The 22,644-nt window shown below is 33.1% G+C and overlaps 1 protein-coding gene and 1 non-coding gene across 2 annotated transcripts; one reads left to right on the top strand and one right to left on the bottom strand.

The window, feature by feature from the left end:
* Positions 1-272: 272 nt before the first annotated feature.
* Positions 273-344, bottom strand: Trnad-guc (transfer RNA aspartic acid (anticodon GUC)). Its single transcript has one exon. It is a non-coding gene; the product is annotated as a tRNA-Asp (tRNA).
* A 207-nt stretch (positions 345-551) lies between these two features.
* Positions 552-21,535, top strand: LOC144966439 (PAT complex subunit CCDC47-like). Its single transcript, XM_078902960.1, has 13 exons — positions 552-719; positions 3,667-3,815; positions 4,632-4,738; positions 5,410-5,526; positions 6,305-6,479; positions 8,169-8,353; positions 8,920-9,021; positions 9,877-9,981; positions 11,121-11,206; positions 12,096-12,154; positions 13,652-13,761; positions 14,861-15,028; positions 18,160-21,535. The coding sequence occupies exons 2-13, from the start codon at positions 3,680-3,682 to the stop codon at positions 18,229-18,231; spliced, it is 1,422 nt and encodes a 473-aa protein (XP_078759086.1). The 5' UTR covers positions 552-719; positions 3,667-3,679; the 3' UTR covers positions 18,232-21,535.
* Positions 21,536-22,644: the final 1,109 nt, after the last annotated feature.

Genomic DNA, 22,644 nt, shown 5'->3' on the forward strand with positions numbered 1-22,644 from the left:
AAAATTAAAACATGACATTTTTACATTTAAAGTCTAGATTATCCCTGTTTTCCTCCTTTAAGCAATAACTGGTGTTAGTAATGGTTATGCGCTACACAAATGTGATCTTAAGTGCAAGTGATCATGGATAACAATCAGTGCTCCATGACCCCCCCCCCCCCAAAAAAAAAAAAAAAGAAAAAAAAATTAAATGACATAGAAGTCGTGCGTTGCAAAGAAAATATTAAGGGTAAACCATGCTGAGGGAAAGAGAGATTTAAAAAAAAAAAATTCTCCCCGGCGGGGAATCGAACCCCGGTCTCCCGCGTGACAGGCGGGGATACTTACCACTATACTACCGAGGAGACGAGCATTTGGGTGAAATAAAATTATATATTAAATGGTAATATCTTTAGTTGTTTAACTGTGTTTATTTCTATGTTTTAAATGTGTTTTAAATTTTTCATATTTTGGTTCCTTATTAATTGACTCTTTTGTCTTTAAATATCATCACGTCGCTTTACAAATGAGAAATAATGGACAATAGACCTCCCCACGCCCTACGCGTCATAATGTTAATGAACTGCTCAAACTGTTTTGTGACTGCAATGTTTTGTTTCAGAAGAAAGAAAAGAGAATCTTCATACTTCATACTTCACATAGAAGTAACGAAAAGATCACGCTCATCAAGTACAGTACAGCATTGGTTTTGGTCAAATTTTGTCAAGAAATAGTATTTGGTCAGTTTCTATCTCTCTTTAAAGGTTATTCATATTTTCCTTTGAAGCTCAGGGTTGCTTCTCAGCCCCTTTTGTGTTTATAATGCCTGCCAATTTTAGTTTCGGCTTTTATCCTGGACAGTACACAAACGAGTAGAGAAATGAAAAGTCAGTCACAAGTGAAAGTGAAATCTCACGAGCATTTCTCCTTTTTTCTCTCTCCTCACTTTAGACCTCACTCAAATTTTATCATCAATCCATACTTAAACTCTAATCGCATAATTGAAATAGGCTTTGTTTGGACAATCTATCATCTAGTTTTGGACATATGATGGAGTCAAAGTCACAATAATGCAATGAATGAATGCGTCTCTCAAGTCTCTGCTCTCTGTCTGTGCCTCTAACTCTAGGTAGGAGTGTGGGTGTGCCAATAATGAAATTATGTGCCAACTTGAATTGAATGCAAAATAGCTTAGGCTTGTTTATTATTATGATTGTTACAATAATGATAATAAGAATAAGAATAGGCTGCAGTTATTCAGAGTCGACGGCTTTGGAACAACAGTAGAGTAGAGGCAGAGAGTTATTCAGGGTCGGGAAAGGAGAGAAAGAAAGAGAGACAAACAGAGAGAGAGAGAGTCTCGTGTTTTTGTTTTTTGTTTGTTTTTTTAACCAAACAAATTATAATGATGTATATGTATTTGGTATTTTTCTGCATTAGAATTCCACGCTGATAACAAATCTGAAGTAGTCTAAGTCTAATTTCAATTTTGATGACTTTTATATACCCGAATATTTTTCTACCAGTAGTACCAGTACCTTGGCCTCAAGGCTAGGCATAAAATATCTGTCACCGACAGAATTCATGAGGCTGTTCAAAAAGTTGAGGGTTCGAATCCCATCATGGATGATGCTAAATGGCCTTGGGAAAGGCTCTTTACTCACATTTTCACTCATAAAATGAGTACCTGGTCGTTAACAGCATTGTCCCTGTCCGAATGATAGTAACCTCACCTAACTGGCTGCTTGTCTTGTCTTAAGTGTTGTGTGCTGTTGGTCTCGGGCTGATTTGTAAAACGCTTTGATGCCAAACCCCAGGGGTGAATGTATAGATTTTAATTTGTGCAACTAAGGAATATTAAAACAAAAGTATTTAGTATTTTAATTAATGAAAATAGTGTTAACTTTCACAAACAAGACCTTTGACCAGTGGCCAGGTCAGTCAGAATGAAGTGAAATTCAAAATGGTGCCATTCAAAATAAAATCATATACCCCATGACTGGATATGACCTTTGATAGATTGTAGGTAAAATTCGTAAGCACTTCGATTTTATTCTCTGAGTTTAGAAGTTCCTTTTAGCCACTTCCATAATAATAATATTATTATTTATTTATATCGCACTTTCCCCATGATACAAGATAGAGCATGTCTCCGTTATGATATGAAAATGGGGATCAACATCAACACACATTTAGCGCTAAAACCATACCTGCCTATTATTACAGACCGTCCGTAATTGTTACGGAAGTGTAAGGACAATTACCGACTTACGGAAATAGAAGAAATATTACTGATACAAATGGTCGCAACGTTAAATTAAAAAATAATATTTTTGTTTCATATATATTTTTGTTTCATTAATTACTGCATGCTACAATAAAAAATCTCAATGCTAGGGAAAGACAATGGTGTGATAGCTTTTTGTAAGGAAAAGCAACCCAATATTATTTTATCAAGCTGTCCTCTATATAACATGGTAAGTTTATTTTACATATATATAAAAGGGTGTATCTATCATTATTTTTGTTTGCTTTAGTATTTCTGAAATTTGACCATTAATTACTGATGAATTTTGTATTTCTTACTGAATTTTAAATTTTCAAGTAGGCAGGTATGTAAAACAATGTTTTTCTAACATTTTAAAATGATGCTGGAAAATGCTCTGTGTTTCAATTCTCAAATCTTTAAAATTGGGTGACTCAAAATACGTACAAATACTTTACTGGCAATCATAGATGCTGTCTTGAAAATTGTCCACGAGACTATACAAATTTGAGTATCAGACGAGGTAGTTGTCAATCCTAGTCGAAATTGTTTTTTAATTTGTAAAGGCAATATTAGTAATACATTGCAGCTGCTTCAAGTGACATTATGGGTCAGTGGTATAAAATCAGTATTAGTGTTTTTATAATGTCAGTATAGGAACACCAAAAGTATAATGAAGGGAACCCAATGGTAACTGCAAATTAAGTAAAAAATCAATGGGATTAGATGGGGGGCCTTAAAAGGGTTTTTATATTGAAGATGATGACAGTGATGGCTTTTAGGCAATGATGTTGGTATACATGGCAAGAATCATCTTATATTAAATACTCTGTATTTGGCTACAGATAGTTTGCAGTTGACGTCACTCAGGTCTTTGTAATTGCTTTTTGCCATCCATGTTTATGAGTAATTCTCACTAAACTGTATTAAACAGTTCAAGGTTACACATAGTTTGGGTGTTGGTCTGTTATACTTCCGGATGGCAATGTTGTGAGCTTCTTAGCCAAGCGCATACTATCGATAGTGAATACGTCAATCTTGTATTAAATTAATAGTGTTAGTGTTGTTAGGCAATGCTGCACAGGGTCTTGGATGCCATTGCTGCTTTGTTGGACACAGGTTTTGTTTTTTCATGGAGAGTCTCTTTGAATTGGATGAAACACTGTAATCATTTCAATCATCCAGTAGTATGCTTTATTATGTCAATATAGAGATTATATAGATAAATATTCTGTCCCAGACAAATTGTTACAAGCAAGCAATTATTCCTGTTAATATCAAGCAGTGAACATTACTGGCTTCACCCGAACTAGTAATTGGATATGCTGGTGGATCACTTTACAATTCTTTTCATGATTGTTAAAATTTGCAAAGATGTGCCTACTTTTCAATAGTGCAATATATTTTTGTCTCTATTTCAGTTTTACAAAAACAATGAAGTTGTCATGGCTTCTCCTTCTTGTGTTGGTGTCTTTGTCATTTTACATGACAAGAGGTAGGAAGCATGATGCAGTTATTGAGGACAATGATTTTGCAGAGTTTGAGGAGTTTGATGTTGATGATGAAGAAGGTATGCAATTCAATTACAATAGCAATTTGAGCGGAGATACAGTTAAACCATTATTACATATTTCTCATAATTCCCTTGGATTTTATTTGAATTATTTATTTTATTTTAAAGTATAGGAGACGGGTCCTGTATAATTCTTAATTTCTCTTATTATGCCCTTAACATCCTAACTGATTGCCCATTTTATGCATACATAAATTTTTTTTTTTTTTTTTTTGTCATGTCAGACAAAGTCTCTGGGTGGGTTTTTTGACCGCCCATGGTGGGCAGGAGGTCACTTGCTATGTCTTCTATCCCCCTATATTATGTTTTAAGAGTTGCTTTGTCTTTTTTTTTTTTTGGGAATGGTATCACTTGGTTTTGTCCTGACCCTTGCCGAGTCCTTGGCTGAGATGAAAGCAGTCAAATGTGTAGTGTAGTATTTGTTTCGGGATACTTTTTTTCCTTGTAAATCATCTCTCTGTTTTGTATTATGTTTTTTTGGTTTGAATATATTAATTTTAATGGTTTGTAAACATTTGAGTGTATTCCTCTCAGTCACAGTGGGATCCTGTGTTTATGTCTGGATGTGACTTTTAGATGATCTCAAACTAAATTCACAGAAAGTATGTTCTTGGAATCTACATCTGTTCCCTATATGAACCCTTCCCCATTATCTAACATTTAATCTTAAAAATGTTTATTCTATTTTAATGACAATTTTGTTGCTTATATAATTTACACCGTGTTTTTACAGTTTTAAAACATTTGACTATGAAAACAATATATTTTTTCCAGCATAACCTTTTTTTCTGTTATTTACCCATAAAAATTCAGATGCAGTAGTCGAGGATGAAGTAGAGGAGGAAATTGTGCCTCCACCAAAAAAGCAAGAAGAACAAGAAGAAAGTTTTGATGATGGAGAGGAAGAAGAAGAAACCATGGTGAGGGATGCATATTTATTTTTTTATTCAATTTATTCAAAATCTCCATATTTGTCTCATACTTAGGCTTTTTGTTGCTCTAGTTCTCTTGCATAACTTTTTTTGTATGTTATATCTTTGAATATTTTCTAATGAAAAAATTTTTAAAATTAAAATTAGTTCTTGCTGAAGACAAGATGTCTTATTTTGTATACATTGATAAATTCCTCATCTCTTGAGTCTAATTAGAAATGTAGGGCATCTTGAGGAATTGGTATATTTTTAAACATCCTGTTGGGCGGGGGAGGGGGGGGGAGAGTGGGATCGGGTAGTTCTAAGCCAGTTGACAAAGAAATAGTTCATCGTTACAAATTTAGCAAGCAATTCATTTGATTATAACATGAAAGAATTCCAATTTTGAAAATTACTGCAAATAGAGAGAATTCATGTTTATTAGAATGTTACTAACCAAGAAGAATTATCGGGTTTTATAAAAAACTTATTGCCTTATGTTTTAGTGAAAATATCAAGTCCATGCTTGGATGCTGTGATTTATTTTCCTTTTTGTTCTTCTCTTTTCCTTGCTTTGAAATAGTTACACATGTTTGTTGTTTGAATTTTTAAAATTTAGGGGAAATTCCTTTAATAATACGTTTAATTTTAAATGAGATGATAATTTCTTCTCTTTACAGGCAGACGACGAATTTGATCATCTCACGGATGAAGAGGAATTTGAAAATTTTGATAAAGAGAAAGATTTGTCTAAAGGCAAAGCTAGTGAAAATCTTCCTGACCTGCAAATGGCAAAGGTTGGTCTTGTCTGTGTAGTACACCAAATAAAGCACACGACTGACACACAAGCAAATCTCATTTGAATTGGTATTGTCAGGCTTTGTCATCTCTTTCCATTCAGCAGTGTCTAAAGGGTTATAAGCAATATTTGTAAAGGCCTGTTTCAAGCTACAGAAACCGGGCATTGTGGCTATAAAGGATTACAATTTACTTTTATTTGTTTCTCTGTAATTTTAAAATTTATTTTGAAATATGCCTTTGGTATTCAATATTTATAATTTATATGTTATGGCCTAATATGTATTAAGCAATTTTAGCTTCTAAAAGTAAACTTGTATTTATTTAGTTAGTTATCAGTACGGCTATGTGGTCTAGTGGTATGATACTCGATTTCAGATTGGAAGGTCCTGGGTTCGAACCTCGCGCTCAGTGCATAGTTAAGTCCTTGGAAAAGGCTTTTTACTAAGGTGTAAAATGAGTACCTGGCCGTCAGCATTGTCTTTGTCCAAAAAATTGTAATATCGCCTGACAGGCATCATGTCCCGTCCTACATGTTAAATGTTGCTGTTGACCAGGGACCCCTTGTAAAGGGCTTTGAGCACATTTAGTGGATATTGCGCTCTATAAATCTCAATTATTTTATTTATTTTTATCAATAATGCAAAATAGTCAGGATTAACGTAGAGTGGCATAACCTATTTAAAGTGCTGGTTTATGAGTATGAGTTGTGGCTCAAATTCACATGAATCACATTTTGTGAAGCAGTCGACTTTTACTTTCTCTTCCTGCCACCAGGTACCTCTTCATCTGAGGACAAGTTGGGATAGTTTTTATTTAGAGATGCTCATGATAGCGGGTCTCTCTGTGTATTTCTTGAACTTCTTGGCTGGAAAAACTAAAAACAGTAAATTAGCTCAAGCGTGGTTTTCATCCCACAAAGAACTATTGCAGTCGCAGTTCAGTATTGTAGGTGAGTTTGTTTTATTTTTATTAAAGTTTTTAAAAGTTGTTTATAGGTAATGAGATTAGCAGAAGAGTAGCGTCCCTTGATTGGACGTCACCGGCGTAGAAGTTATTTGTAAACAAGCCAACCGCTGCAAATACAAAATTTATTATTCATATTTCTTTACAAAAATGCATATCATAATCAACGTAGATCTTTTCTTTAGTTTTCTCCATTATGAATTGTTAACAAAATATGATGTAGACTACAAATTAAAAATAAAAGATGTTGATAAGTAATACAATATGATGAGACTACCCTTCCTAAACTTACTGAACTTCCCGCTGATGATTGGTACTAATAATAGCGAAAGAAGCGTCTGTCTGTTGTCAAGACGCGACTTCCAATAAATGGGCGCTACTCTTAAATCTGTTTTGAAATCTCATTCCCTATTGGCAAAATAGAATTAGAAATTCATACAAAGGTGAAATGTTGGTCTGCTGGTGAGCAGTGCAGGTATTTATACCCATCATGATTTTTTTTCTTCATTTTGTCATGAGATTTACAGTAACAGGGTTGCTAATTTTCCGTTTATTTATTGAATTAAGTAAGTTTAATAATCTCTGTATATTTTCCATCACTGGGGTAACGGAAGTCGAAAGCTCAACCAATTAGATAAGAAACCTCCATCCATGGGTGGGGTTTCCGACCTCCCATAGTGGGCAGGGAGGTACTTGCTGTGTCTTCTATCCCCTGTATCTGTTTTCCAATTGCTTTCTGTCTTTGTCTTAGAATGAGATTATTTAGTTTTGTTCTGACCATGGCCGGAGTCCTTGGCTGGGAGGGAAACAATTGAATGCATAGTTATAGTTTTGGGAGATTTTTTTTTTTTCCTTGTACACCATTTCTCTCTAATGTACTGTTATTTCGAAAAAAAATGTTTACATTTGAGAATTTTCCTCTTATTCGGGACCTGTGCTTGTGTCTGGCTGAGACATTTAGGTAATCTCAAACTAAGTAAATTAATAGGATGCTCTTGGAATCTAAATCTGTCCCCTTTTTAAACTAATTCCTCTTTGTCTCACTTTTCTTGGGTGCTTTAATTGTAATTCTAGAACTTTTTACCTACTATCCCATTTTCTTCCTTTTTACTGGCGCTGAAATAACCTAAATGCGTTGCAAGCGCCTCAAAACCCTTAAAAAACAAAAACAAAACAGACCTCCATCCACTGAGCACCAGGATACAAGTATTAAAGTAAGATCAAACTTGACTTATTGCTATCCTGAACGATAATGGCATGTCATTTATTGAAAGGTAAGTACATAATCTCTTTTTAGTGGAGTCCAGTGTTCAGACAGGGGTTGGTCGACGTGCGTTGTGTAAAAATTCAGTAAACTTTTACCCCTGAAATCGTCAACCCTGGGATTATTTGCAGGAGCATGTTTACGATTACTCCTAGTTGTTGTTACACATTTCCCTAATAGCATGTAATTATCAAATCCTTTTTATAGTGTTGTTTAATTCTTTTCTCTTTGTTAAAGTACTTGAACATTTTTATTTCCGATCATTTATCGCTGTTCATTCCAAATTACCATACCCTGGTCATCATAACTTTACTGCAAACTCTTTGAGTAATAGCATGATTTTGCTTGATTATTTTTCTACAGCTCTTATCTCTAAATAAATTGTATAAATTACTTTTTTTTTTTCTTAAGGTGATGATGGTGTATCAAAAGAAGTGTCAACAGATGTTCTTATCAAGGAATCAGAAAATGTTTATGCCCTGTGGTGTAGCGGACGAAGCTGTGTGGAAGGAATGTTAGTGGAGTTGAAATTGTTGAAGAGGCAGGATCTCATCAACTTGTTACTGAGGATATTCAAACCAGCTTCAGATCAAATTGTGAGTCATTATATCAGTTTATGTTGCACGTTTCTATGTTTGAATTGAAAGTTTGTAAATTGCAATTTAGCTCTTTCTTTTTCTTTTTTCTCTCCTTTTTTTTTTCTTCTTCTTCTAATGATGAATTAGTTTAAATAATATATCATAAGAATCTGAATTTAGGAATTTTTTCTGAAGACCAATTCTATTTAGAAATGTAAAAGATAATTTGTTCACCAGCTTCATATGGCCTCTGAACTGTGTCTCAGGTTTTGTATTTTTAAGCTTGCTACATGCTGCTGTTTCGATAGGATGCTAGTACTTTCCACCAGAACTTCACTACCCAATCATTGCTAAGTGGAAATTGGGGTCAGGAAAATCCTCAACTTTGACTAGATTTGAAATCAGCCTTGTTTAATTAATTGTCAAGTCTTCATCAACGGATTGGAAGTCCCAGTATACATCTCAAATGTTTTCTGTATATTGTGTTGATAAATAATTATAAAGTGGAATGATTATTACTCTGTTTATTTTTAGCTTTACGAAATTATATAATACAATTTGACAATAATCAACATGTTTAACAGGTCATAAGAGTTGATATGGAACCGGGAAAGATGGATACATATGTCATGGCTGTGGTACAGAAGAAAGTAGTCTCAAAACTCCATAAAGAAATGAACGATTTGGTGAGTGTATGATCGCTGGATGGCAGCTTTTTCATTCATCTTTCTTATCATTACAATTTGTTGGACTTAATGATTCAGTAGTACATGTTGGGACCATTTATAATCTGAAATAGTCATTTTCAAACATTTTGTTACTAATATTGATGTATGTCTTACTGAATAAAGAGAATACAGGGTTGGGTCGCTTGGTCTTCTATCTCCTTTACCTATCTTCCGATTTGTCTTGGAATGAGACATGTTTTGTCCTGGCTTAGCCCGGAGGGAAACAGTCAAATGTTTAGTTATCATTTTGATAGATATATATAAATTGTTTTCGTTGCAAATCTTATCTCTGTTATTTGTTTGTTGTTTTTTTTTTTTTTGTTTGTTTTTTTTTTCTTAGTTTAGAACATATAATGAATTGTTAGGATTTGAGAGTATTTGGTGGGATTCTGTGCTTGTGTCTTGATGAGACTTTTAGGTGATCTCAAACATTGATAGTTTGCTCTTGGAATCTACATCTGTTCCGAACTTGCATTCCCCTTTGTCTTACTTTTTCTAGTAAATACCTAGAATTTTTTGACGACCCATTTTCTTTTTACACTGGCGCTGAAATTACCTAAATGTGTCTCAAGGGCTGTGAAACCCTTTAAACAGTAAAGCGAACAGTTCCTGTAGCTATCAAATGTAAAAATATTAAATTTAAATTCCTTTTGATATTATTATTGTTGTTGTTATTATTATTATTATTATTATTATTATTATTATTATTATTATTATTATTATATTATTATTATTATTATTGTGATTATGTAGATTTCAGATCTTTTTCATATTGTAAATGACATTATTTTGTATTAATTTATTTCTATTCAGTCTCTTTTCACTGAGAAGAAGAGTATGGAGAAATTTGACATTCCTTCTTCGTACCAATTACTCACAGAACTTGCTGAAGCTCCCATAGCTTTACTGGACAAAAGGGTTGGTTGATTATGTCCAAAGCTCTTGCTCGGTTTTAAAAAAAAAAAATTAATATTTATTATTTATAGAACAGATTGAATCTAATGAGACATCAGCTCTTTATTCATGTTTCCGTCCATCCTAGTCATCAATCACATGATTTGTTGTTGTACAACGATTGTTCATTTCTCAATGCATCTGAACACGCTGCTTTGTTTTTGAAAGTTGTAAACATACCCATGAGTCATGCTGAGCAAAATGACCAATTGTAGCGTTGGATATTTCTTAAATTGTGAACACTTTTCACTATGTGGGTCATTTTGAGCACACTTTGCAATGTGACCAATGACCTCGAGCACATGGAAATGTAATATAGATCGTGCCCATTCAGCGGTGCAGAGTGAGAAATGAGATGATGAAAATGGGGGTTAAGCCAGAGTCTTTATTAGATGTTAGTGTAATGTCTTACCTACTTTGCTTTCACTTCCTGATACCAAAAAAATTAGTTTCTCAGTACAACCGAAGCATTCTTAAATTATTTAAGTACTGGAATTTATTACCGTATCATTGAAATTCGGGATAACATCAAATTATTATTTTGGATTAAGCTTTTTTTTTTTTTCTTTGCCTTATATTATATTTAAATTCACTCAACATTTATCAATGTAATTTTTCTTTTTGGTAAATATTTCTCATCCCTATAAAGGATTTTTGGGGGATTTTTTTGAGCAAAAAAAAAAAAGAATATTCCTGTTGACTCCACTAATAATTTCTTGTGAGCAAGACCCTTGAAAGATAGACTTGATTTTAACTCACTCAATCCTAACACTGATTATATCCGTAGTTTACCCGGGCTACTTTTGCCCCATGCCTATTTATTACCTTTTTCTGAGATAAATTATAGGCGTAGTGTCAAAGCTAATGTTTTTTAGTTTTTACATGTTAATGGTAGTTGAATAAAACTATCTATGTAAATGCTCATTTTTAATACATTTTTTTCCAATTTTGAAAAGTAGCAAAAATCTCTAGGATTGAGTGAGTTAATGAAACATTCTCTCTGTCTGATCTGGCTATATCATTTGAAATACATTGAGAAAAGTTCTCTCTTTTAAATAATCAATACAAGCTATGTTTTATTTATATCTTTCTTGCAATAACAGGTTTGTCAGATGCTAACTAAATATGATGGAATTATTGAGTACATTCACATTTCTGACAGATTCTCTGGTCCCAAACTTCAGCAAGAGTAAGTTTGTTTTTCGAAACAACAATAATAATAATAATAATAGTACAAATTGTGGAAATATCTAGGATAATCCAATCCTATCCTTTCTTTTTGCACAACTTTCATTGTTGAAGGGAAATGAGGACACTGTGTTGATGTGGATTGTTTAGCGTGTACATTTCGAGAGGCTTAATAATTCAAAACTACTACCAGTAGTGTGTATATTCCTAAGTTTTCAAGGGAGTGAAATCCACACTTGAATTACATTTATAAATAATGAATACAGTTGTGGTTACATTTTCCTTTCTTGGAAATACTAAGCTGTCTGAAGCTGTTCAAATGTATTTATCTACTTCCCCCGTTTTGATAGATGCTATGTCGATTTTCCATACTTCAATACCATTTTATATTGATTTGTTATTGGCTGGTGCAGAGTTTTAATCTGAAAATTCAAGTTTTTTAGCTGTAAAAGTGTTGCATTCATTTTTCGTTTAATACTCACTATGACGGTTTAAAGATGCTTATATCAAGTCTATATAAGGTTTTGGGTTTCGTACATTAAGATGTGAACAGCTTGTCACAAAAAGGAAGGGGATAGAAAAGATAAATTGATAATTTTGATGGTGAAGCAAGGGATAATATAACCTAATGGATACATATTTCCATTTATATTATTCTTTATTCCTTGAAGTTAATAAAATTAATAATTATGATTGAGATTTATTTATTGTGTTATTATTATTATTTTTGACCAACACTTAGCTTTGTTTTCTTTACAATCTTGTCACTTTATAAATTTTAGATTTGTTTCCGACAAATAAATTTCTGAAAATTTTATTTGAGAATTATTTTTTTTCTTCTTATTTATAGATATATTAATGAGCCTGTATTTAATCCTGATTTTTTTCAGAGACTCCCAACCCACCAAGATGCCTGAAACCAAGCCATGTATCTTATTTTGTTTCAACTGTAAGTTTTGTGCTTTAGTCTATTTTCTCTCTCACTTTTAATCCATTCTGATTTTAATAATCTTGAGAAATTTGACTTTAATTAAATATAACACGGCAACATTATTTTTTTTTCCAAGAAAATCAATGTAATTAGATTTTACTTGGTTAAGTATATACTGGTCTTTTGTTAAACGTTGAAATTTGAAATTTTAACACATTGCCAAATTATTGTGAAGGATGTTTAGCTTCGTTTTTGAAATATTTTTTATTGGAATATTAAGATTTACATGGTATGTGTGAAAATAAAATAAATAACAAACTGGTTTAAACTATGTAAGATATTCTAAGAGATGGATAGATGAGTGAAACACTTGATTGAAGTAAAACAGCTGTACACAATGCAATTTGTAAATTCTCAAAGAATGGCAGGTACGACAGTCCAAGGCTTGATAGACCTCAACATGCCCAAGAGATTACAACATTTATAAAACATATTAATTCATGAAATCTAATGACTTCATATCAAGAAATCAAAGCCTTGTTATTCTCAGTGGGCATAAATGTTTTACTAGCTCAATTTGACTTTGATTTTGTATTGAATTTGGACTGGAATATGTAAAACAGCCCCCAAAAAACCTTCTACATAGGTACGATGAACATCAATCATAGAGATTGTCAGTAAAAGTTGTGTCACCTGATGGAAGTACGATTTACTTTTCTATTTGACGGTACTATGTGTCAAGATCTGTAAGAAAAAGTAATGATGAAACATTTTATACAGATTCAGTGAAACGTTCTCCAAATCAAATGTTATACTGCCATGCCAGTGAAGGGATCATCAGAGCACTTGTTCTTGGCATCTGGATCAATCATGAATTGGGACAGTACCTGAATGCTTTTAAAGAATCATCTAAATATGCCAATAACCATAAAATTGAAAAATATTAATATTAGATCATTTTATATAAAGGCTTCCAAATTCTTTTGATGTACTTTATGTGATTAAAATGCTTAGAGACTATCAATGGGGTAAAGCACTGTACATATACTGCTGTTGAATCTGTACGATAATATATCTATGAAGAGGAAATTAATCAAAATGATGATTTCTGTAAAGTGGTCTTTAATTTTTTGCAACTACAGTAGCTTATGGTTTGTTTTTTTCTTTTCAAGTGAAAGTATCAGGGATCTGTGAAGAGCATATGCTCATTTGTGTGTTGTTATTTACGCAAAAGCTTGCATTTGTTTCTATTGAATGGCTGGTAATTATGAATTATCGTTTGATTAATAGGATTTGTAAATAGGAACAAAATGTCAATAAAGTGAAAATATAATTTTTTTAATAGATGAATCGGAAACATTACTTTTATATACTTTGTTTTTTCGTGTCCTATGCCATACCATAGAAAGTCTGTTTGTGATTCAGTTGAATTGAAGAAAGAATCGATAATACATTCCGGAAAAAAATTAATAATCTTGGTTTTTATTTTATCAATTGAAATGGTTTTGATTCCAGTACCCACCAAAGGAAAGACTCGTACAACTGACATGGAGAATCTCAAACCCTTGATTCATCTGGTGTTCGCCTTCATTGATAAAGTATCACGTTTTCAGCTGACCAGAGAGGTTAGTAAGATGTCGTATACAGACACTTAGTGGGGCCTACAGGTAGAAAGAATCTTCTCTCATACGAGTGCCATGAGCATGAAGGAAATAGTTGGATACAAATTTTGTTCTGTGAGGTGAACTAAACTGTCTTCTGAATGAGAATTTGGTTAGCCATCTGTGTGCTGCAGATGGGAAGAAAAATGACGGTGCTGCTATTATTGATGTGAAAGAAAATATATTTTTGAGTTTATGCTGGTTTAAATCTGTCCATGGTTTGCCATATAAATCACCTATTTAAGACATTATGAAATAAGAAAAACTTATCAATTAGCCGAGCACACTTGCCACTTCTCTGAAAAAGGGGAGTCGACTTCCGGAAGTAAGCTTTACTTTATGCATTCCCAGTCTTAAAACTCCTGAAAAAGAAAAATCTTTCACAAAACTTTTTTATTTATTTATTTAAAAAAAAAATTTTTTTTTTGGTAATTTTATCTGTCCTTTGATATTTTCATTGATATTCTTGGTTTTTATTCAGCTGGTCAATTAGTTGTCACATGACATGACCTCATGAGCTTATCCAGTGCCAATTCCACTTAGTGATCAATTTTGAATAGATCCAGCTGATCGTAACTATTAAGTAATAAACACTGGGGATCAGCAGTATCTGCCAGAAATTTCAAATGTATGACCTTCACTTAACACCAAAATACTGATTACGGTGAGCTACCTTTTTAGTGTTTACCACTCATAATTTCTGCAATTTTGGTAAATTGCTTGCATCAATGGGGATCTCCCTAAAATTCGTTTCAAAGGGTTGGCAAGTCTGGCCAAATGCTGCAACAACAATTCCATGAAAACGCTTCTGTCATCTTTTATTTTTGTATCAATAAAATACCCTATAATTCTCTTTTTTATGATCTCTTTGAAATATTTGACAAGTAGACTCAAACATTTTCAGAAGCAGGTAGCTAAAAGTTTTAAAGAAAAAGAAAAGCAAAAAGTTTTAAATAAAAAGAAATTGAATCATGTCACTGTTATCTGATTGTTCATAATTAGAGTTGTTTATGCTCTTACACTTTAGTTTTTGTATTTGGTTCTTATTTCTTTTATCTCATAGGCTCACATCAGAGCAGAGAAGAACCGCCAGAAGGCAGAGGAGCAGTTCTTAAAGGCAGCCCACAATCAACGCCAGGAACGTGCGCAACAGAAGAGGGAGGACAAAAGGCGGATGGAGAAGGAGAGGCTGATGTCAGAGGAAGATCCGGATAAAGCTCGCAGACTTGAGGTTTGTTGATTCTACTTTTCCCTGTTGAGGCCATGTTTAAGTTTGATGGTACTATTTTATTCTACATATATGTAGAAGACTCAACAAACACTGCTTTTTCCTTTTTGGAGGGAACACAACAAATGGGTGATCGCTAGTAGCCTCCTTTTATTAATTTATAAACGAGGAGAGCTCACGGAGCATAAGGGAATTAACTCATAAAATTGGTAAACAAATTATAAGGTCAATAAGTCAACAACCTCTAGTCATTAAAAAAAGAATTGTTGTGTTTTAAAACATTGATAGGTGTGGTATTGTTCACCTTCAGATATACAAAGTAGTGTATGAAGCTGAATCTTTCCTTATTTCTCCAGTGTAAAAAAGTAAAATTTGATTGGCCATAAAACTATCCTTTAAAATGATGTTGACTGAAGCTTTAACTCTTTAGCTGTCTGACTCCCTGACAAGTTAGAAAGATGTTTTGTTTTTCTCTTTCATCCATTAAATTAATCCGATGAGTATGAGGCTTGAATATTGCAAGGCTTGAATGGAGGGATGTATAGGTGGGGTATTGTATACTGGTTTCTTTCTCTAGATGTGAGATTTGTCGAAAAAACAAAATGTTGCTGGATCAATAATCAGGGTGTCAGTGATGTTGGATAAGTCAGATTAACACTAGAATTTGAACCTTTAGTTAAATAGTTTGGAAAATGTTGAAAATTTTCAGTCCGAGGGTTTAAAATTTTTTTTTTTGCAAAACTTGAAAGTTGGTGGAGCTCTTTAATTAGACTAATTTTATGTCACTATCATAAATTATTACAAAAATTTCAGTTGATTATATGATGCCTGTCTTTCACTAAAACCTTTCATAATGTGATGTGGATTTGCTCAAAGAATAAGCATGCTAACTTTAAATGTTCTCAGATATTCATATTTTCACCATTTGCTACGAGTATTGTGTTAAGTAAATATAACATTGAATCAACATCTTTGATGGGAAGCATTCAATCAGAGAACTAAATGCGGATAAAGATTAATCATTACTGATTATTTCCCTTTATTATTTTGTGACATATAAACTCGAATCTTTTTTTTCTTTTTTTTTCTTGATCTGATCTTGATTTTTAAAATTTTTTGTAACGGTTTAAGTTCAAAAGAATTAAGTATACTCCATTTTTAGATGTGTTTATCTTGTCAAAGTATATAGGTAGGAATTCCCGAGCATTTAGAGATTCAATTTACTATTGCTACTACTACTATTACTACTACTATTACTACTACTACTACCAATACTACTACTACTGCTGCTACTATTACTACTACTACTATAATGTTACAGCTACTTAAAAGCCATTATTCAGTGCAACGTGCATCCGTCGAAAGCGCATTTGACAAATTCACAGGTTCAATGAACAAGGATAGAATTCCCAAATTTTGTCCTTCATTGTCTGGTAAATTTTTCATGATATCCACGAACGGTTTCACTGTTTCGACGAACTAAACAGGCTTAGGGCCAACACACTGGCCACTAAAAGAGAGAGAGAGAGCGAGTTGCATTTTACTGTATTCTTCGTGAACTTATAGCCTAAGACTGTCCTAAAAAATAAATATCAAGTCATAAAATGATCACGAAAAAAAATAATTGATTACCGTGAGTTGTATTCAAGAGCTCAACCAATGGAATCATATAGTTCCTTAAGCACCCTTAACATCAACTCACTTTTCATTTTTTAAACTTGTGATCACCATCATGTAATGTGGCATCAATTTTTTTAAGTCTCAGACATATCCATCTTAAGTGCTTGCCTGACCTGAAACAATCAGACTCACAATGTGTGAGTATTTATCACAATACTGTATGTTGACACACTAATAAAGGAATTGTATTGGGATACCTGATAATGCCATGCTTATTTTTCAATCGCCTGTGACAAGCACGGGATAGCCATGGACTCCGGCTATAGTTTTCACAAGGGAACGCATGTGTGGACAAGTGCCATCTCCCTTCAATCTTACCTCTTTCCCCACATCCTATGATGTTATTCCGTGTGCCTTGTTATATGGCGTGGTGATGTGTGTATTGTTTGTCTAAGCGAATAATTCAGAAGTGAATGATATTCATTATTTTACCCCCAAAAATTCATGAATCTACGAGACCAGGATGCACAAACATTTTGATGAGAAGTTCTCACTAAATTGTATCAATTAGTCTATAAAGGTTTAAGGTTACACATAGTTTTGTGTGTTGGTACATTATATATCCAGCTCGCGATGTCATGAGTATTTAAACTAAACATATAGCAGCAACACTTGTACAGTAGGCTATATCACAGTTTGCGTCTCCTGTCTCACATACGTGTGCACATATTCATCATGATTCAACAAACTTTTCTGGCTGTCCCATGTAGTTCAGCAAATGTATATTGCAATGTATTACCCAAAAAAATTAAAATGAAATTTTTAAAAATACAATCTCCTTAAAGTTCATCCCGAAACTCCCTCTTCAGTGCTTTACCATTTTGGCAGCTACTCATTTCTTAACTTATTATTTCATTTGTTTCACACTTGTGCTTGTGTATTGGTCCTTATCTAAGTTAAGACAGATGGATTCTTTCTTTATTTTTTCTGTTTTGAAGTTTTGATCTCACTTTATTTCATAAGGATTAAAATATTATAAAACTAAACCTGATAATTTGGCAACAACATTTGAACTAGCCTCTGTCATCTTAAACGTGTTAGTAGTAATAACAAAAAGGCTGACTTTTATGTGTTGCTTCTCAATGAATGTCACAATGATGACTTCCAAATAGGTATGCAGGTGTGTTTTTTACTTATTCGGATGATTTCGGATTTTTTCTGCCTCAAATTTTCTTGGACACTCTGATAATATGAAAAAATCATAACAAAATTGAAAATGTGGTGATGGATGGACCCATGAAATAGTTTATAGGTGGGATTTGGTTATGAGTGATGTTGAGAATGAAAGCTTGGCTGCATGCATCAAAGGATAGACTTAGATTATCTTAAAATCCAACTTCTTGATTTACACGGGACATTTATGGAACTTTTGTTTTCTTTCTACTTCCTCAGAAATGATCTGAACATGACAGCGTTAATGATTAATTTATTACTTTTCTCTTTTTTTCTTTAAGGAACGTGAGCAACGTCGTGATGCCAAAAGGAAACAGCCAAAAATGAAGATGATGAAAATCAAAAGCATGTAATAGTGTAATCTCTCCCTCTAACTCTGTCATGTGTCATCAGTTATTTTCCTCGATTAATCAGAAAAACATATATTAATATTATTTTCAAAGAGGAGAGGAGTGTTTTCCTGCAAAATTTGCAGTTGTTTGTGGAACTGTCACTGCTATTTTATTCGTTTTTGGCAACTACTAAAGAGGTTCAAATTTTATAATTATAAAATTCTTTTTGTGGAATTATAGTTGATTTCAATGTAGCAATGTTAAGAATGAGTTTTTCAGCACAGTCTGGCTTCATCATTTAGATGCATTTCAACTACAAGACTTCCTTTAATATTCTGTATTCAAATTTATGATTTTCATGTATATCTTATTTAAGTCCAATTTCTTCAGATGTAACAAATGCAATATGGAATTTTTCTTTTTTCCTCAATTGTAATTAATGAATTACTGCTCTGTGTGAACCCATATTTGTCTTCACAACTTTCCACGGCTGTCTTTTTCTCATTAGTTCTACCCACCGCCCTATTTATCATTTTGGTCGTTGTGAAATTCTTATTATTGTCATGATACACGTCTTATTCACAATTTGTTTTATGTTTTGAAGACGTCAAATAATCAAAGTTTAGATATCTTTTCACATGATATTATGATCAATGTACGACAAAATATTCGGTTATATGAGTAAAAATAATCTTTATATTAGAATTTACTAAATATGAACTGAAAGAAACCACAAAAAGAATGACAATAATAAGTATAGTTTTGATACATGTTTTAATACAAAAATAAGAGAAGAGAAAAAAACAAAAACAGAAAACTAGCTTTATAAGTATTGCAATTAAGAAATTTTGCTCATTATCCATTGTCACCTTTGTGCTATATCTGTTTTTAGTAAACTATCACTGGAACTTCAATAAATTTTCATATCATCTGGATCACTTAATAATTGTTAGATTTTAAAGGTTGAGAGCAAAATAAACAAGTTTTTGAGCCTTTGTGTACTTATTTTTTAAAGAGTTCTTAAAAAGCTTTTTTGTCTTTTTATCATTAGGACATGAAAATCAACTTTTGTCACAGCCTCATCCAATTATTTTTTTTTTCCATGTTTTAAAATAAGTACCTATTTGAAACCAATTGTTATCCTCATATATTGAACCATGTATGTTATTCCAGTTACATCACTCTGTAATCTTTCCTCTTCTGTGAATGGGGAAAACCATTCTAAATCGGTCTCTTCTCTCTTCTATCCTCTAGACCAATTTAGAATGTTTTCATATCTTGTACCACTATCTATTTCTCAGCTCACGTCTACATCATATTATTTTAAAAGAAAAAAAAGCAAATAGATAAATTTCCTTTATTCAACCTTAGAGGAATTATTGTGCTGTAATTTTTGTAAAGGAGACATGATTTTTTTTTTTCTATCTACAAATTCATTCAGAATTCAAGAAAACTTGTGATTTGTCTAGAATTGAAATTGTTCGCTTAAATTTATTTTCTGGTTAATTCATTCCAACCACACTGTTTGGCCATTGCATAGTACTGGTGAAATTGACAAGTTTGCGTGATGTTAAGTAATTGATTATGAACATTAAAATTTTAAAATATTTTTTTTTTATAATTTGAGTTGGGAAGCTTTTCATTGTGTAACCACAAAAGCACATATCTGGAGAATTTATCCAAACTCTATTAGTTTTTACCCTTTTATAGCATCAAATGCTATATTCTATTCCTATCTTTGAAAACCCTTATTTTTAATAATTTTTTACTTAGCCAATGCTGATGTATATCCGCTCATTCGCAGTTACAGTTTTTTGTTTTTATTAAATTCATTATTTTTGTTGTTGTCGTCACTTTCCTTGTGTGTTTACTCATTTGTTTTGAGACTTTCAAAAAAGAACAAACTACACATGATGAAATAAATTTGGTTTTAACTTAAAGCTTTTTAATAAGTAGTAAACAAGGTATCCTGTTTAATCCTTAGTGTATTTGACAACTATTCCAATTACTGTAATTTTTAAAATTAAAAATCATGTGCATAGCTGCCAACCAGTACGATAAAATCGTACTTAGTACGATTTGGCCAATCCAGAAAAAGAAAAAAAAATCCAGAAAAAAATAAAGAAGAAAATCTGATAAAAATTATCTTGGGAGAAAATTTTCGCCACAAAGGAGGCTGTTAAGCCCAAGCCTCAGTAATCTGCTTCTGTCACCACCTCCCCATCACTTATGCCTGCCTACCCAGTATGATGATAAAGGTAAGCTTCTCTTAGTATAACAGTTCTGACCATTCTAGTACTTAAGTACATTAATAAATATGCCATTTTAAGACATGAATTGGGCGCCGAGCCGCACCGCGTATAATAATACGTTTTTGCATTTTGAAAAGTTGGCAGCTATGCATGTGTTATGAAATTATTTATTGGTTTTGAGAGAGAATGAGTGTAAACTGTTTTGCATAATAATTCCTCCATATCACAATTGCCATTTTTTTTTCTTTGTGTATGTGTATGCAAGAAGTGGATTTTTATTTCTTATATACATTTCCTTTCTTGAGGGGGGAGGGGTGTGTGGTTGTGATGTAAGGATTGATGCAATAGGATCAGAAGAATATTTGGTATTTCAGGGGTATGTTTGATTGAAGTGACAATTGCTGTTGTGCAATGATAAATGTGATTCGTCACCCAATCTGGTATTATGTAGAGGTTACTCTGCCATTGAGAATAACCGTCAATTTCAATGACTCTCATCTCAGCAAACAACTCTCAAACCCAGGACTTTGTCATGCGCAGTCCCAGGTTTGAGAGGGTTTGTTTTTGCCGAGATGGGGGGGGGGGGGGGGGGTTATTTAAATCGATCAATATTTGTAGGACAAGTTTTCTGGCCAAATTTTTTAATGCCTGTTTTTTCAGAGTACGGCAATTGGCTAGTTAATTAGAATTTTCTACTCCTGATTTATGCAAAGATAACACCAGATTGTGGTGGATGGTCACAATATTATATATGTGTTATTGGATGGATTTGCGATTACAGGTTTAAGTGTCTTGATGAAAGTGAATTTGTCGATGCATGCAAGATTTCCTGAGCTTATTCCTCACCTTTATATATCATTGTAATTTATCATTGTATGCTGTCATCAAGGTAGACATTTAGAGCGCATAGAAAACAGATGATATTTCTTTTTTAACAAAATTTTAATGTAACTTATTCAGTCGTTCATTTCACTCATTTTCATTTGTATTTTCAGAACCTTTGTGCTTGCATTATTTAGTATGATTTTATAATGTAATTGGACATGAAATTAAATAAGTTTTTGATTTTCACATGTATTCGTCTTGTCTTCATCGTTAGTTTTACCCTATCTCAACTCCACATACACCGGTTCACCATGATTTACTTTGCCCCCTGGTGAGATAATGGGCGAATAAGCTCTCAGTTTTTTTGGGTGTTTTGTTTTTTTTCATCCCTCTATTATATCTGGGCCATGAAACTCGTAACTTGGTTTTGCCCAGAACCTGACTTTGATCCTTTACCAGATAAGTACTCGAGTCATTCTCCTCTGAGATATTATTTTCTTCTCACATAGTGGGCAGGGTGGCACTTACTGTGTCTTCTATCCCCTTATACACATCTGTTTTCCAATTTGCTTTCTGTCTTTGTCTTGGAATTAGATTACTTGGTTTTGCCCTGGCCGTCGTGCTTGGCTGGGAGGGACACAGACGAATGCATAGTTATTGGTTTGGGAGATGATATTTTTTCCTTGTAAATCATCTCTCTGTTATGTATTGTATTTTTTTATTTTGAATGTATAATGTAAGCATTTTAGTGTATTCCTCCTTGTTAGATTTTGTGCTTGTGTCCGGATGAGACTTATAGGTGATCTCAAGCTTAGTACATTGTTGGTATGCTCTTGGATTCTACATCTGATCCCTATTTGTTCTCAGTTCCCCTTTGTCTTAAGTTCTCTTGGGTTCTTTAATTGTAATTCTAGAACTTTTTACGATCCCATTTTCTTCCTTTTTACTGGCGCTGATATAACCTAAATGTGTTGCAAGCGCCGTAAAACCCTTAAAAACAAACAAACAATATAATGTAAAAATCTGAGTGTATTCCTCTTAGTGGGATCTTGTGCTGGTCTGGGTGAAACATTTAGGTGATCTCAAACCAAGTACATTGATAGTGTGCTCTTGGAATCTACACCTGTTCCCTATTTAGAGAGAGAGAGTTTATATTTTTAATATTTGAATTCTCCCAAGTCATATATATATATGGGGTCTTTTGTCTTCCCATTGTGGACAGGAAGACATACACTACTGTCTTCTGTGCCCGTTAGCAAACATTTAACGGCTATGTGGTCTTGTGGTATGACACTCGCTTTCGGATCGGATTGTCCTGGGTTTGAGCCTTGCTCGGTGCATAGTTGAGTCCTTGGAA

Source organism: Berghia stephanieae, chromosome 2 (genome assembly GCF_034508935.2).
Source record: "Berghia stephanieae isolate SIO BIC M18660-M18661 chromosome 2, UCSD_Bste_1.3, whole genome shotgun sequence".
Taxonomy (NCBI): domain Eukaryota; kingdom Metazoa; phylum Mollusca; class Gastropoda; order Nudibranchia; family Aeolidiidae; genus Berghia; species Berghia stephanieae.